Consider the following 18,729-nt stretch of genomic DNA (forward strand, 5'->3'; position numbering starts at 1 on the left):
AGCCCTATGGGGTACGTTAGTGTAGATTGTACCTTGGGGGACAGAAATGGACTCCTACTGTACCCCTATTTCTGACAGTGTACAAGGGAATGGACGAAGACCCTGCCCACACTCCCACCACTGAGGGTGAGCTGGAGCTGACCTTTGTATTTTTTATGATTTGAAAGAGGATGCTTCTATTAATCTCCCGCCCATGCTGGTCCCGTCCAGTTCAAAGTCTCCTGTGTCTCCAGAGTTCCCACCCAGCCTCCCTCTCCCGCCTCTTCTAAAATCAGCCAGTCCGTCAGCCCCGCTTTCACTGGTTCCCTTCAGCCCCTCGACTTCTCCTCTAACCCTGTTGTGGAGATCTGCCTGAGGTCTTCCAGTCTCCAGCTCAAAGCCCGTCACTCCAGCTCGGCTCGTCGACCAGACGGCTCCACTTTGGCTCCTCCCTCCCTCTGTTCCACCTGGGACCATCGTCCTAATGGCTGCACCGGGCTCCCTCGTCCCTCTGGCGCCGCTTTGGTCTGACGTCGCTCTGCCTGTGCCATGGATTTCTGGGCCTTCAGCTACGCTTCGTCCGTTCACTCCTTCGGCTCCATCGGGCTCCGCCTTCACTCCATTTCGTTTATCACACTGTAAAAAATTATCGTGATTTTAACGGTAAAAGACTGTAAAAATGCTACAGTGAAAAACTGTTAATTGGTTAACAGAAAGTTTCCGTACTATATACGGTAAATAACTGTGATAGATCTAATGGTACATTTAATGTAATTTTACTGTAAAATACCGTTAAATTTACAGTTTTTGAAAGTGAAAAAGAACAACTCATTGTATAATTTACAGTGAAAAACCGTAAATTGACATTCCCACAATTCCCTGCGTGACACTTCACATTTGATCTATTCTTGTTAAAATAACTGTTTCTTCATAGTTTTCTTAGTTTGTTCTAATCAGTTATGTACATTAGGGTTTTATGTTACATTTAATGTTGTTAAATTAATGTTTATTGCATTTTTTAAATTTCATGTGTGTTACCGTGATGGTGTTTAATGTTTGTGTGAATGACACTGTGCAGCTTCTATTATATTAGTATTACATTTCTTGTGGAAGAGCTGCTTGTGATGAGCTTTGATTGATCATGTGGTTCTCATCACTGCTGTGATTGTTGGTTATCAGTGTATTACAATGGTATAAAACAAAACAGATATCAATACTTCAATAGGACGTTAAATTCACATTATAACAGATAATGAATTACGGTTTATTACTGTAAATTTTAAGTTAAGTCTGTAAACAGTAACAGTGATGTTCTGTTTTCTTCGGTTTCATTACCAAGGTGTTTTGTTTGAAAATCCCTGATTTACATGCGAATTTCAACATTTTATTAGTTATATTATATTAATGTCTCAATTGTATTAAGATGAAAGGAAACTATTAAGACAAGCATTGGTCCTTCATAAGAGCTTTAGGCATAAAGTTTAATAAGGTATACAATAGAACATTCGAACACCTTTAGTTGTTACACCGTAAGCTTTGCCCTAGATCACACCTTCAAATTATTTTGTCCACCTATAAATAACTTGAAGGTGAAACACATCTGTGCACTGGCTTAATACCAAAAACATTCGGCAAGCAAATTGCTGTCCTGTCAATTATTCAGCTGCTCTTGTATTAAAAGATCTATTATTCAAGAGGAAGAAAACCTGGCTGAAAGAGTTGTAAATTAGTCTAGCAAATTAAATACGGGTGCCTTTCATCATAAAGACCAAGACAGAACACCTGTTTATTCATTAATGCTGAAATCACCTGTCACAATATAGGGCACCTTAAACGCTTTGATCCAAATGCGTTGGTTTCATGATGCTCCGTTTTCTGTGTTAACCATCTCAACAAACTGGAGGAAGCTCAATATAATAATTTTTGAATTATGAATCTATAAAGCTTCAGTTTCTATTCAATAATAATGTGCACTATAACCACCTACATTCGGGTCCTTCTCATTTAACTGTTAATACATCACCACCTTGTGGTAACCAGAAGAGTTACATTACCAACCTCTCACAATGAGCTGAAGATGAGTGATTTTGCCAAGACAACTGTCTCGTGGGCAGTCTTATACATAATATATATTTTAAGTATTTTATATAGTATTTTAATTAGGCCTATAGAGAAATTTCACTTTATTGACTATATTTAACTTTATTGTTATTTATAAAGGTAAAATCATTTGAGCTGCAAATGACTAGTTGTTTGTGAACTAAATCACGAGCGAGCTGTGCTAATGTGGACATTTACATTTAGACTAGCCTAGCTCTCATACGTAGGGTTAGGGGTTTGAACAAACTTTGTAACTTGTCAGAACGTTGTTCTTTGTGAGTGATGCCACAAATCGTGCAGTTGATTAACTTTCTCATTATTAGTCAGTTGAAAAGTCTAATCACTAACACAGAAGTTTTGCACACTCAAGCTCTGCTAACATTTTACTCAGAAAGTCTAGGTTGTATTTTATGCTTTCCTTCCTAGCTTTGCGAAACTGTTAAAAGGCCACTGTAAGTAAACATTATTTGTCCTTGATTACGTGAACACTTTTATAAATGGTACTCAGCAAGGGGGATATCATATCTGCACTGTACTGTATAAGATTGCTGCGTTCAAGTCCTGGGAAGTTCGTATTTACGAGTTAGGAAATCGTAAGATGTCAGGTGCGTTCAAGACACTTTCGGCGAAGCAAGATGGCGGTGTACTTTAATTATCTACACAAAAATACAGCAAGGTCTTTAAACTCTACTTCTAGAAAATGAAGAAAGAATGTTCTTCAGGTGTGTCTTTCATAATAATTAATTTATGAAGCCACTGTTATCTTTATCGTTACATACATTGGTGTATTACAATGCTATTTTGTGCAGGATTTTGTTGCAAATAAAAAAAAAATCTGACAATGTCATTGCTAAATACCTGTAAGTATTGTGGTATTCCGCCACATTTCTCACTGACAACTCGTAAACTCAGGGCTTAAAGAAGTTCCATCATGGCTTGAACAATCATCATGATTTTACTATATAGAAATGTAGAAATGTTCATTTCCTAATAAAGGTGCGTCCACGTTCCCGTTCATCTTTGTAGGGATCGTAATTATAACTTGTAAACTGGTCATTTCTGAGACCTCCGCCTTGTTCCCCGTGACCGCTGCCACCTGACCACTGCAGATTCATTTTGCCATTGATAGTGTTGCTTTAGAATCGCATAATTCCGAGTCCGATGTAGAACGTCACGTGTTGTCATCTTGTAATTAGTTACGGCATGGCATGAACGCAGCATCAGCTTCATTGCTTCTTATACAGTCCCATTAAACAAAGGCAGTCATTCTGCATGCCAAGCCAACTATTACATAACATGCAAGATACTAATTTAATTAGAAGGGATTGCATAATTATAATGGGGAGGTCTTGCGTGTTTTACATTGAAATCAACAGAAAAGAGGACAGCACCAATAGCATTGAAGGCACCAAACGGGTTTGATCTTAAACTGTAAATGGCCGTGCTGTTGGAGGCCTTAAAGCTCTCAGTAAGTAATAGTGGCAGGGAGGTACTATAGTCATGCCAGCACACATCAAACAGACACTTTGCCCTGCAGCTCAGCTTGATACGAGAAGATAAATCCAAACTTATCCTTCTGTCTGCACATAGAAAGTGATATGTCCTCTCTCACAGTCCAGAAAGACTCCTAACCACTGCGGGTGAGTTGTGATGGCAGCATTAACCGTGGCCTTCCCTAAACCCAATAATCCAATCCTCATTCGGGTTTAGGGCCCACTGTGCTTTCCAACATGGTATATAAAGAATTTGCCCTCAAGAATCAATAATGCCTTCCTGTTTGCTTATTTTTCTGTCAATATGAACAGTTTCATTCTTTTTTTTATTTCGTCTGTATATGACCAGATTGAACAAACCAATTTGAGTTGTAATGCCTGAATTAATATTGGCATGTCAGTCAAATTAAAGGAGTAGTTCACTTTAAAATGAAAATTAACCCATGATTTACTCACCCTCAAGCCATCCTAGGTGAATATGACTTTCTTCTTTCAAACGAATACAATCAGAGTTATATTAATAAATATCCTGGCTCTTCCAAGCTTTATAATGGCAGTGGATTGCAACCAACAGATTGAAGCTCAAAAACGTGCATCTATCCGACATAAACGAACTTCACACGGCTCGGGGGTAAGGATAATAAAGGCATTCTGAAGCAAAACAATGAGTTTGTGCAAGAAAAATATTAATAATTAAAACTTTATAAATTAAAATAACTAGCTTCCGGCCAAACGAACATACGGATTCCACTTAAGAGTAAAACGCAACTTATGCAAGTAATGGGACGTACTGCTGATATTTACGCTACGCCATGACGCACTATGCTACTTCTGACTAAATAAGTTGTGCATTAGGCAGTAGAGACTGCGTATGGCCGTTTGGCCGGAAGCTAGAATTTTACTTTGTAGCGTGTCAAATATTGACGTGTATAATATTTTACTTGCACAAACTCATCGTTTTGCTTCAGAATGCCTTTATTAACCCCCCGGAGCTGTGTGGAGTTCGTTTATGACGGATAGATGCACGTTTTCAATCTGTTGGTTGCAATCCACTGCCATTATAAAGCTTGGAAGAGCCAGGATATTTATTAATATAACTCTGATTGTATTCGTCTGAAAGAAGAAAGTCATACACACCTAGGATGGCTTGAGTGCGAGTAAACCATGGGCTTCATTTGAAAGTAAACTACTCCTTTAAATCCTGCCATTTAAAGCTACACTGTGTAGGATTTACTCCCATCTAGCGGTGAAACTGTATATGACTACCAACTGAATATTACTTTCTAGCCCCTCTCATTCCGAGGGCGTTTTAACTCCTACGGTGACTGTATTATTTCAAATCTGACGGCAGTCGCGAGTAATCTCCCATTCGCATTCGTCACGGTGCCACTGAGTGTAAAAACGCGAAAGGCGAAGCTTGAATTTCCAGGTATGTCCCTCTTTGGCTAATGTATTTTCAAGATGGAGGCGCAACATGGCTTCCGCCATTCGAGCGACTCACTTGTATGTATTCTAAATGGCAGATTATACACTTACGAGAATACTTGATTAGTTGGTTTTTGCTAAAAGTGTTTTTTGCTAAAAATCAACTTAAAATATTACACAGTGTAGCTTTAATATTTTTTTAAGCTGCTCTCTAAAGCAATACTTTCTTGGACACACTTCTAGGCTGCCATTCAAATTGTATCTTATGCTTCCAGCCGAGAGCTGTGAGCAGATTGTCAAATTGTCTGAGAAATTTTATTTAATAAGATTTGACCAACTGGTGTAGCAGTGAGTTCAGTGGATGTGAAGATCTCCTCAGTTTCACACAGGTGTTCTGACAGAGTAACTACAAGTGTAGATCATCATTTCCATCCACCTATTTTTAGGCACATTTTGGGTCAAAAAAACTGCTGGAAGGAAACGCTGCTTTATTTGCAAATGTTTTATGCGATATTCCAATTTTGTGCATAAGTTAAATTCGCAACTTTGGATGGAAACATAGCTACTTTGACTATGGACATGTTTGACTTCAAGAAAGTGTCACATTTTGACAGTTTGCCTTTACAGGATAGGAAAGTGGAGAGCATGGAAAGAGATGGAATGTATTATTATTATTATTTATTTTATTATTTTTTAATTGAAAGTCTGTGTCTGGAACAATGGTAAACAATAAAAAGTGTACATGAAAGGTAGGCCTACTTGAAAAGTAGCAAAAATAAATTATGAATGCATGGTCCAATACAGTTTGAATGTGTCCTTCAGTATAGGCCTATATAAATTTGAATCTGTTTTTAAAGAATTCAATCCCTGGGTCATGAAAGTGTCTGTGTTAAGTCTTCTACTCGAGTTGCAGACTTGATTACAAAATAATCACACACAGGTGGAAGGAATCAGAACATTACCAGGCAATGAATCATGGGAAATGCAGTTCATTATAAGATCAAGGAGACAGGAGGAGTGCCCTCTGGTGGCTATCGTCGGCACTCCAGCTGACAGGCGTGACAGTCTGAAGTTAATGTCTCCCATGGCCATAGTCAATAGTTGTATCCCTTAAAACTCATCTTTGATCACCAAAATTATGGAGCTTATAATATGACAAAACGATTTGAATTTGAATTGTGTATATTTGAATTATTTGCAAGTGTAATCTAACAAAATTGAATTTTAGGTGGTAGTTTAAATAGTTCTGAATTTGATTTTTTTTTAAACGAATATTGAACATTTGAAATTTAACAAACTGAAATGTTTTTATGGCTGAATTTTATAGACATGTATTTTCAAACAGCTAGTTTTTTTGTTCTGAATTCTTATACTGCAAATATTCAGTTTAAAAAAATACAGATTCAAGTTTTCAAGATGAAGAAATTCGGAACTTCAAATTCAGTTTTCTAAAATTCAATCTCAAAAATTCAAACTCAAAAATTCAGATCTTACAGAAAGTAGGTCACAGGTCATCCACAGGGAAGAGTAAAGGATCTCAGATAAGTCGAACAGAGCATTTTGGCTGCACTGCAGTAGTTTTCTGCCGCAAACGCGGTGGTGGTTCAAGAGAATCCGTGTATCTTTCGATCAGTCGTTTTTTTTATTTAATATTAAGAGTAGAAAAATGAGAAAACAGCTTGAGTAGGCCTATTAGATTTCTAATATTCTAGTAATAATAGTCCACTGCAGCAGTTGCACGGAGCTTACAAAACTTAACGCGTATATTGCAACTATAGGCAACATTTAATTTTCTCATCAAACAACTAGACTAACGAATGGCTCGGTACAACAGAAGAGCCTAGAAAGGGCTTTTTCTCTGTAGACCAGCAGTTGATCTGAATTTGCTATAACCTATAGCCTATTTTCTGGACTGTATAGGCTAAGTCACGTTTTATCATGAAACGCGCTGTGATTTATTCCAAAGTGACTCAGGCATATATAATGCATTTAACGTTAAATAATCTAAATGTTGACTTTCAAAAGTAGGCGCGCCAAGAAGGCTAATCTCTGTATTTTGGTTCATTTTTGGTGAGTGCAAGAAAGATCTAAAGAGACCGAGACGTGCTAAAGCAGCGCATCATGTTGTTTTATTTTATTTTTCAATGACATTATATTTTGTAGTCATTTTGAACAAATAAAAATATACATTTTACTGTTTCGAATGATGTCATATTATCTGTATGACTATAAATAACAGAGTATTAAGTTATTTCCCAGCAGTGGAACAAATCCAAGTGATGGCGCTCGCGCATCGCGCTCTCACACAACATAGTATCAGTTCTGGCGTTGCTTCATATCGCAGACTGCTCATTATCAAAATAAAACACAGTCAATCAAACATATAAAAAGTTATTCTGCCTAATTTAATTGGTCTGTTGTACAATATAAAGGGCAAGCTGTGCTACACACAGTCCTCCAAACATTTCCCTTGCTGTGAAGACGCTGATTTAGCCTATACGTGTTTTTTGTGACTCGACTGAAGTATAGGGTCAAAGTGGCAGTTGCCTTGACTGTCAATGGAGGGACAGAAAGCTCTCAGTTTATCAAAACGATCTCCATTTGTGTTCCGAAGATGAACGAAAAGACACGAGGGTGAGTAATTAATGACATCATTTTAATTTTGGGGGGAACTGACCCTTTTGGGAATCAGTTCAGATGGCCCAATGGTTCCTAACGAAACAAACAACTGTTAGTTCAGATGTTTTTCCTCTAATGGCAGGTAAAGCTTTCTGAGTCGTGATGAATGTTTATCACATCATACTGTGGTCCAAAACTTAAAGAAAGAGTTCACATGATGGTTCTACATCTGTGCTGAGCAGGACCAGCTTTCTCATAGCAATCAAATCAAATCAAATCAAATCAAGCATATTTGTGTAGCGCTTTTCACAATACAGATTGTATCAAAGCAGCTTCACAGTATCCACTGAGAGCAATCCACTGAGAGTGGTTCCAGGTCAGAGGTCAGGTTCCTGCAGGGGAAAAGCTCATTATCAACACACTCTCCAGCCACTTGATCATGCCACTTCTTCTCTCAAGCCCCGATTTCTGCTCTTGACCCTGAGTGTTAATGCTTCTGTTATCAAGAGCAGGGCAGATTTGAGGCCTGAAAGCCAATGAAGAGACACAAGAATTCAGACATTAACTCTCTGAAGTGTCGACACACACACCAGTCACATGCTGGAGGTTTGTACCTTGTAGATAGTGGCATAAGTGTCAGGTCAGGTCACAAAGTGTTGTGGTGCATAGCCTAGCCTAACTTTTCTCATGATGTTACCAGCAGTAACATCTTGCTTATGCCACTGTTGTTGTTTCTATAAGTTATATTCATTGAATGTTTCATGCATTTCTGCCTGTTTGTTTGAACCCCTTTGATCTAAATATTGTACAGATCTTGTGGTCTTTGTCTTGAGACCACGTGGTCTTAAGTGGGTTTTCATGCATCTTCACTGAGGAGAGGCTTGAGTCTGGCCACTTTATTTCAGTAAATTTCTCCCATCTCCATATATGATCATGGAGCTCAACCAGAGTAACCATCAGCTTCTTGGTCACCACTCTGACCAAGGCCCTTCTCCATAGAGATGTTCCAGTCCTCTTCCATTGGAGGCTACGCTTCTGAACCTTCAATGCAGCAGAATGTTTTTGTAGTCTTCCCCAGATCGGTGTCTTGATACAATCCCGTCTCTGAGCTCTTCAGGCAGTACCTCATGGTTTGGTTTTTGCTTTGATGTGAAAAAAATAAAGGGGTACGAATACTTTTACAATGCACTGTATAAAATCCCGATTCCCGTTTTGTTTTGAGAAAACCCTTCTCTCACAGAATCATGTGATACGCATGACAGCCGCTAGAGGGCAGAATTACAACGCGTTTCTGTCACTATCATATTTAAACAGGTGACAGACAGTAAGAATTTTTTACAGTCTCATGGCAATTTGTAACTATTCTACGTTTTGGCAAATTTGTGGCCAATTCGTCTGAATTTAAGCGGTACGGAGAAATATTAGTGCGACAAACGGTATAATGTACTGTATGACGAAAACCACTTCACTGAATAACCAATTATGTGATGGATAGCCATAGCCTACATCAGACTATATGACAATTGTAAAGGATTAAACATTAAAGTCATTTATTTCGATTACTTTTAAGAGTACATATTGACAAATAATCTGTTTTCTGATTGGTAGCAGGATTATTCTGAAAAGATTGCCATCTCATGTTGCATTTTAACATTTCATATTTATGAATTATGAGCAGTTATACACTACTGATCAAGTTTAGGGTCAGTAATATTATATATATAGGTTATATAATAATAGGGTTGATAAAGTTTTTTTTGGTAAGAGTGTTTTTATCACTATGTATTTACTGTATGAGTATATATAAGAAATAAATACTTTTGTTCTGCAAGGACGCATTAACTTGATCAAGTGACAGTAAATACCTATTATAAAAAAAGAATAATCATTTTGTAACTTTCTATTATTCAAAGAATCCTAAAAATCAAAAATGGCTTTTTTTTCAATTATATATTTTTTCACTCAATGATAGCAGGATTAATTTACAACTTTTATCATCTTGACTTGCATTTTAACATTTCAAATTATTTTCAAGTTAAAAATACATGAAGTTAATTTGCGGTTATGAATTTCCACAAGTAGGACTATTCAGCAGCTCGATGAAGAAAACACTCGATTCAGCCCAAACAAACCTTTGTTTAAAATCACTTTTATTTCAAGATTTTTAAACTCATACAGATCGTAAGGCATCTGCACAAAGAACAGTTTCTGCAGAGGTTTAAAAAAATCACTTCCCTCAGATGGTGGACGGGTTTGATATAGATGTTGTTTTTGGTGTTTTCCCTCCCCATCCCCCCTCCTTATTTTTTTTAATTTCTCAATAATCTTAAATTACAGCTATTATATAATTTCATACTCTTGATTTCTTACAGCAGTCAGACAAAGTGAGAGCAATGACAGAGGAAAAAGTGTTTAAAATCCATTAAATATGTACATAGAGGCTTCACATCACACACACACACACGGCAGGCTAAACAGTACTATGAGGGGAGCACATCATGTGTTGATGCATCTATTTACAGGTCCCTATACTTACTACACGATGACACTAGGTTCTCTCTTACGGGGAGGCATCGGAGGAGAATCAATGTGACTTGTTTTTTCTACCTTTGCATTTCATTTCCAGTGGGGTGTTTTTGGATAAAAGGGTGGTTCTGATGAGAAATAAGTCCTAAAACCTTAAATAACGTCACACATCCGCACACTTTCCCAACCCTGACGCAGGGCCAGAGAAGGTCTGCATGCATCGAACTACACTGTAATCCAGGACGAGTTTTAAACCGGACCCTAGACGAGCATTCGCAGTACGACCCTGATTTAAACTCGCAGGACGCCACATAGGGGACGGGGTGTACGTGATAAACATGAGAAGGGACCGGGTTTGAGTGAGAGGAACTGACATCGTGCGTCTCCGGGGATTGGTCCAGGCTACTTGGACACGTTGACCCGGAAGGTGACCCGGCCCATGAACTTGTCGCGCTCGTCGTTGTTGATCAGGTCCGATCCCTCCACCTTGCACTCGATGAGGAGCTCAGAGTTGTAGTCTTCCTCAGTCAGCAGAAGCTTCACGGCTACGACGGGCTGGACGTAGCTCGCCTGGTGGAGACCACACAAATTGGAGAAATATGGTAAGAAACTCGGCAATAATTAAATATGGTTATGATTACCTATATTATGATTTTTGACTTTCCTAGAACTTGAACAAAATCCAGAACTTGTTCTTGTGTTCGATCATGTAAAGATACTATTAAATATCTTGGTGTATGTCTTGATTGAACCAAATCACATAATCATGTTTTACACAAAGTCAACTTTGGAATTAGTATTTTACATCAATCTTTCGTAGAAAAAAATTAAATTCAGTCTGTATATTAATGATCTCCCGCAACAGTGTGAAGGGATACAAGCACAAATGTATGCTGACGATACGGTTATTTTCACACATGCGAGAACAGCAGAGTTAGCAGCTGAGAAGTTGAAAGCTGCTACAGAAAGGATCACACAGTGGCTGGAACAATCATGTCTTAGCTTGAACATTAGTACTGTAAAACAAAAGGAATTTTTCTCAAAAACAAATGTTTAATCTGATGTTTATTAATGGGGAAAAGATAAAATAGTTAATGAGTTCAATTATCTTGGCATAATATTGGACTCAAATCTCAGTTTTAAAAAACATGTAAAGAAAATGGTGAGGAATATTAAATATAACTTGGCAAATTTTAGATAAATTAGACAATGCATGATGTAGCTAAGACTTTTATGCGTGCATACTACAATCCTTTCTCCCCTCACATGGCTTACTGTCTGACATGTTGGGGTCAAGCTGGTGAAACTGTGATTAAACCCTTAAAATCCCTATATAAACAGACATTAAACATTTTAGATAAAAAAATAAAAATAAAAAAAAACACTTTTTCATTATTGTAGGATCAGAGAAACTTTTTTTGAACTTTGACAATTTTAGACTATTTTCAAGTTTGTGTATGTTTATAAAATCTTAAATGGCTTGGCTCCTTCTGTATTATGTGACTTTTTGTTCATTTTCGCTCTGAAAACTCTGAGTAATTGTCTGAGTAATTGTCTGAGTAATTGTCTGAGTAATTGTCTGAGTAATTGTCTGAGTAATTGTCTGAGTAATTGTCTGAGTAATTGTCTGAGTAATTGTCTGAGTAATTGTCTGAGTAATTGTCTGAGTAATTGTCTGAGTAATTGTCTGAGTAATTGTCTGAGTAATTGTCTGAGTAATTGTCTGAGTAATTGTCTGAGTAATTGTCTGGTCCCCTTTCATCGTTCTGCATTTGGACTCTCGTCTTTCGCAGTGAAAGCTAATCAGTGGGATGCCCTACCAGAGGATATAAAAGGGTGTATAAAGCTCTTGGTCTTTTTAAATTGAAGTAAAATGTTTGTTTTTTTGTTTTTAAATCAAAAACTGTAAACATTGAGATTTTTTTTTGCCCTGATATTATGTGTGTGAATGCATGTTTTTATTGTATGTGAACACATAGGTATTGTCTGTGTAATTTTCTGCTAGTGTTTGTTGACCTGCCTGGGGACCACGGATGAAAATTTGCCTTTGGCTAAATCCGGTACAATGCATGAAATGGGAATATTTATGTAAAAAAAATTGTACATGGGCCCTTTATAAATAAATAAAGAGGAAGAAAAAAAAACAGCATCAAAATTAGATCTCGTTTCACTTAACACAGCGTATAATAATCTCTGGCAGAATCGTTTTGGGATGTTCTTTTTTTACTCACTGTATAATGTATAATGCGTGACGCACTCCAATGCTCAGAGAAGACATTCATCGGCTTCAGTTTATATCATTACTTTAATTATCCCAGTCATCTAAAACAATACTTTGTACCTTTTTCTTTAAACTACCAAGTTAGACATTCTTCCCAGACGTTTTTCCTTGTTCCTCATGCACACACACAAAAAAACACTTTATATTTAAAAATTTACTGGAGTAATTTACCTGCAGACATTACAGATCCTGGACATCATTTCAGTCGTTTAAACAATCTTTGTCATCTTGTTTTTTTATTTTTTTTTATTGTTTTATACTTGATGTTCATTTACACTTATATTCACTGATCATTATATTTTGTTGTACATTCATTATTGACTATTCTGGTAACTTGGTAGTGTAATATTTTTCAGTATTGTTTTTTGTTTTGTTGTTTGTTTATGTACTGATAATTGTATTTTATGTTTTGTTTCTGTTATTACGTTGTGATTGTGTTGCGTTTGGCCCCCTTGAAAATGAGACTGTACATCTCAAGAGGTTAATCCTAATAAATAGACTAAATTCTTATATGTTTGTTTGATACATGTGTAAAACGTCTATACATTGTTTTGTTTTTTTAAATATTTGGGTTTAATACTTAAAAATGACTCATCACATTAACAGCACAATCAAAATACCAATCATTAAAAAAAGATATATTTATTTTATATATTTTCTGTACATAGAATATACATATTATAAATTACACTTTAAAATTTAAATACTTTTAAACATGCATTTTATATTATAGATTATATATTTTCTATATATCAAATATACAAAGAATATTTTTTTTAATTTAAAAATTAAAATAATATATAAATATGACAATTATATACATTTCTACATATAAAATATACATATAATATTTAAAAATATATACACATTTACACACAAGAATATTTTAATGTATATTTTATGTTTAATACATAAAAAACAAGCCCTTATTTTTACATCTCCCATTAAAAGGCACAATCAGACCAGTTCATTTAAAATAAATTTTATATTACATATTTTTTATACGTCTATATTTTCATATATTACACTTTAAAACGTATTTTAAATATTTTATATGAAAGATGTATACATTTTCTATACATTAATTTTCATTCATAATAAAATTCATTAAAAGTTATATTTATATTTTATTATATTTTTTAAATATGTCAAATATATTTATATTGTATGCATGTAATATTTTTCACATTATTTATTCTGACAATGGTCACCACTATATTGTGCATCTCCACATTTAAACACTGTGATCTAGCTGCATTGTACTCACATGCAATTTCTTGCCATAATAGGGGTAGTAACTCTTGTCCAGTATGCCCTCAGTGGGGAAATACTGCATCTGCAGGGGAGTTTCTCTCTGTACCTGGAGACACGACGACAAAGGGTGAGATCACACTGCTGCACTTCATAGACAATGTGTCATGTGACTCATGAGCAGTTGCCAGTAGCAACAGACTGCCCTCACATCACTCAAACTGATGACAAGGAAAAACAAGACCCTCTTCAAATGCACAAAGACATCAGATATTTCATAAAGCATGTTACACACACACACACAGAACAACCTTTCACACAATACAGACAGGATTTTGCATCATGTACTGTATATGAACGCATGAATCCATAACTCTCTGCTCGCAGTCCATCCAGCAGTAGCAGGAAGCAACAAACTGTTTCAGGAACAGTTGCAAGGTTCTGATCCTAATGTGCATTCAGCAATCAGTTCATCTTTCATTAAGTGAACCGAATGAGATGATGTGCCGGAAGCCGGAAGCTTTTGAAATGGCTGTGTATCTAGAGAAAGGTCAAAGTGATGCATGCTTGCAGACAGCGTAAGTCCAACGAAAAAGAAGATCATAAAAACACTAAAAGGAGGTGTTAAGTCAGTCATTTTAAAGCATCAAACGACTACAAACCATGATTCATGATGTAATAATCAAATTCAAATAAAGAATGTAATTATTAAGAATCAGCACAGAAGCTCAAAGTGCAGCGTTTCATTCGATGCTTTCACACAAACTGCTTTTGCTGTAAATATACAGCATTCATTCAACGCAAACTAGAAATTGTTCGAGAAATTCACTTTACTCCTGTTCGATAATACAATTTATGTAAGAATAATCGGTTTACAATTTATGAATGACCACTACTGTGCACTCACTATATTTTCACAATAGCTGTTTTAATGCAATTTTGATGATAAGGGGTGGTATCAAAATGTGTAAAACACCAAACACAGTTGCTTGTGCGCTAACAGATGTGGTATTATCACTGGAAAAGTTAACGTCAAAAACGCATTCGCTTTTCTTGTGTGAAAGTCCCACTGAAACATTGCAAGGACTATTTGTGGAAGTTTGTTTAGTAAGAAATGGCAAGATAGAAACAGCAGAATCCATCAGCATAATTTTGCAAAAGCGTTAAAAGTTCAGAGGACAGAGAGTTCCTGAAGGAGCAGAGAGCACTTCCTTGTGTCCGCTGTATACCTTCAAGGGTCACACGGGTGAGAGCTCTCAGAGAAGTCATGAGGTACAGGAATGACTAAATGAGATAAGGGCAGTAAAGAAGTTCTCATGGGAGTCGAGTCAAAAACAGTGCAGGTCTGATAGGAACGGCTCACATCTGCAGCAAAGAACTACGTCAGGGAAGCAAACAAGAGTTTGAAATGGGTCCAACATTGCATAACTCGTGCCTGATATCGGTTAGATGTTTGTGGACGTGTTCGTAAGAATTCGTAAGAGGTTTCTGAGGTCAAAAGGCAATGTTTTGCAAGGAAAAAAAATATTACTGTCAATAAAATCAATTGGAATACCTGGAAAAACCATGAATTTGACCCAAACACATTTGACTTATGTGTGGTAGATTCCCAATAGCAACTGTTTACACCTGATATGGTGATCCAAAAATAAGTGCTCAATAAGCACTTGTAATGTAAACACATTAACGTGGCCTGAACAACCCTCAAGAGCCGTCATGTTTACAAGGTAACCGGCTGCTACAGTGAATAGTGATGATTTTGCCTGGTTCATGGCATCAAGATATTTTGAGTTTGGTGTGAGCACTTATTAGCAAGTAGACATGATATTGTCAATGTAAAACAAACTGTTTGTTCATTTACATGTACTGTATATGAACGCATGAATCCATAACTCTCTGCTCGCAGTCCATCCAGCAGTAGCAGGAAGCAACAAACTGTTTCAGGAACAGTTGCAAGGTTCTGATCCTAATGTGCATTCAGCAATCGGTTCATCTTTCATTAAGTGAACCAAATGAGATGATGTGCCGGAAGCCGGAAGCTTTTGAAATGGCTGTGTATCTAGAGAAAGATCAAAGTGATGCATGCTTGCAGACAGCGTAAGTCCAACGAAAAAGAAGATCATAAAAACTGAGGGGTGTGGCCTGAACAACCCTCAAGAGCCGTCATGTTTACAAGGTAACCGGCTGCTACAGTGAATAGTGATGATTTTGCCTGGTTCATGGTATCAAATCTGAACTAAAATCACAGGATTTTGCCTTGTTCATGGCATCAAGACATTTTGAGTTTGTTGTGAGCACTTATTAGCAAGTAGACATGATATTGTCAATGTAAAACAAACTGTTTGTTCATTTACATGTCATAATTTGGACCCTTCCTATACAAGTTGGTCCTTTCTGACCAGAATACGATGTCAAGGGTAGCAAACCTTCTGCTAATAGTCCTTAATATGCTCGTTGCGTAGCCATAACTTGGACTAGGGGTGTCTAATCCTACTGGAGGACCACCTTTCAGTAGAGTTGATCTCTAGGTCAAATTAGCATCCCTGAACCATCTAATCAAGGGCTTCAGGATCACTAGAAACTCCCAGACAGGAGCTGAACTCTGCAGGAAAGCGGCCCTTGTGGAGCATGATGGGATACCCTGGTCCAAAGTATGGCTGAGCAAACCACCTAGCATGCTACCCTTCCACCAAAAAAGGGTTGCCTGCCAAGTCAGCGCTAAAAGAAAACAACTGACAGATTGGAAATGTCTTCACTATGCCCAAAAACAAACACGCAATGACGCACTCCCTTAATGCTAGATGTATACGGAATACGGTATACGCAAAGAGATGGAAAAGGCCCGGGACAAGGACCCTGGGGAAACAATGGGGAGGGAGGGGGGCCCAACATCTTACCCACCATTAATACTGCTGGCCCTATAGGCAGCGTGGAGAGAGACCAGATACAAACAGATGTGTGAAAACCCAAGATGGGAAACAAGCACATTAATTCAGACTCGCACCATCATGATACACTCATCCTGACATTGTCGTCACTGTGATTCTGCCAAATAAGACATGTTCTTGGATCAACTTATTTTGTTGATCATGGAACAACTTTTCTGTCTGAAAAATTAAGCCTCATCCATATCCCTACCCCTAAACCTAACCCAACCCATAACTTCTCCCTTAAATCAGAGGGTAATGATAGGTGAATAACACTGATGTAGAAGCAACTAACCCTGGTTATAGGCCTACTTATAACTTGACATAAACTGTAAACTTGTCCCTTAAATCTGATTGGTTGATTGGAATGTTGTTCCAGGATCAACAAAGATGTTGATCCAGGAACATGATGTACTTGGTGAAATCACGTTACACCTAATATTGTACACATTTAAGATAGTATACAATGTGTGATGAAGGAATTACCTTGGCTGCGCAGCTGATACGTGGGTCTCCTTTTGGCCTAAGCCCAATAACCTGCAAAGGATAAGGAACATATACACTGAACAAACAATTTATAAACAAGCCTGGTCTCTCATTCTTCAAAGGGGAAGTGTTGAATTTCTGAGATGCAATTACATGTTTTTGTCCATGCATGAGCACCATGGCTCAATTTGTCTGGAGAACACATGAAGACCTCCGATGCAAAAGCCTCTAAAAGCCCCTCTGCCAAAAATGAGATAATAATATTGAGTGAATGCTCTCCGCACATACTTTCACTTCAAACTCACTAAATCCCAGCCTCAGCCCATTCAGAAATGCCAGTACTTGGGCAGAAACCTATACATAGGAGCCTGATAAAAATTGTAATATTATTAAACAAAAACTTTAGACGGACTTAGAGGCTTTTGCATCTGCAGTCTTCATATGCTAACAGCTATCCTGCGTTTTCACCAGTTGGTACCTTTTACTGGGAAGCGCGTAAAAACATGCGACTCACTCGATTCATCTTGACTAGGATGCATGGCTGGCCCTCTGAATAACCAAAATTGCTATCAGCCAGTCCAGAGCACTGTCGTAGAAAACTTCTCTTGAACTGGCAGGCCTTCTTCTCCACAGCAACATCATCACCTTGCTCAAAGTACTCCCCCTTGTTACAGATCTGGTTCCCATCCTGTAGCGAGTCATTGTACGCTGAAGTAACAAAAGAGAGAGAACAGATAGTGAGATAACGGTGCTGAGCTGAAAATCATAAACAGTTTGATACAATTGTGTGGTTGGGAGACGTTTTTTCTTGTCTACAAGTGTGGCCAATTTGGAAGTCTCTGAGTGCTCCAAATAAGAGCTTAAAATCCCCCCCAAAATGGTTTAAGCACAACATTCCTGTTTGATATGTCCAGTTGAGGAAAGACATATCAAAAGTTGTACTGCTCTTTCAATTGCTAATAGTTTTAGTTTAAATCAAGGTCAGAATTGGGACATTTCTACTTGAGACCAACTCCAACATAATACAAATAATCATAGTTGTCTTTAGCACCCAGTAGGCATCACATTTGATGAGGAAAGAACTTTATGAATGTTAAAAGTATGTTCTATATGGTAATGAAATCCAGACATACTACATCCGCCATGTTTGCTTTTTCATATGACCAGAACTCCTCTCCTTTGTGCTAAAGGGATAGTAAAATGTCCATCAGATGCACAGTTCAGAATCTCGCCAGAAGTAGGAGGTTTTCTAAATACTATAAACTTCTATGAATACTCATGTCAAACATATTACTCATTTACCCTGAACTATATTAGTAGGGAAGTAGGCATATTCGAATGCAGGGCATGTTTTACACAGCCGTTTCTGCACATATTTTCGAAACAGGGTTCAAACTTATTGAATTTAACCACGGACCTGGGTCCTGCTCATCTCGACTAAAATTACAGTTGTGGATTTCCAAAAGAGTATACAAGTTGGAATTGCGTCTTCAAGAGGTGATCTTTGCACTTTTAACAAGCAAGATAATTGAACATAGCATCAGACAAACCACTGAACCATGATTTGCTATTGCTATTGCAATCATTGTGATAATATGGTTAAGACTGGTGTGTTTAGAGATGTAACCTCTGGTTCTGAATT

General features: G+C 37.3%; 1 protein-coding gene across 1 annotated transcript in view; it reads right to left on the reverse strand.

Annotated features, from left to right (window-relative positions):
- Positions 1 to 9,749: 9,749 nt before the first annotated feature.
- atp1b3b (ATPase Na+/K+ transporting subunit beta 3b) overlaps positions 9,750 to 18,729 on the reverse strand; it is a 29,499-nt gene continuing 20,519 nt past the window's right edge. Inside the window, exons 4-7 of the mRNA XM_084126752.1 lie at positions 17,602 to 17,795; positions 17,088 to 17,138; positions 13,691 to 13,783; positions 9,750 to 10,712 (exon numbers count right to left, since the gene is read on the reverse strand). Of these exons, the coding sequence (XP_083982878.1) occupies positions 10,545 to 10,712; positions 13,691 to 13,783; positions 17,088 to 17,138; positions 17,602 to 17,795 (506 nt within the window). The 3' untranslated portion in view covers positions 9,750 to 10,544. The remainder of the gene's footprint in view (positions 10,713 to 13,690; positions 13,784 to 17,087; positions 17,139 to 17,601; positions 17,796 to 18,729) is intronic.

This window comes from Abramis brama (genome assembly GCF_963993115.1).
Source record: "Abramis brama genome assembly, chromosome: 10".
NCBI lineage: Eukaryota > Metazoa > Chordata > Actinopteri > Cypriniformes > Leuciscidae > Abramis > Abramis brama.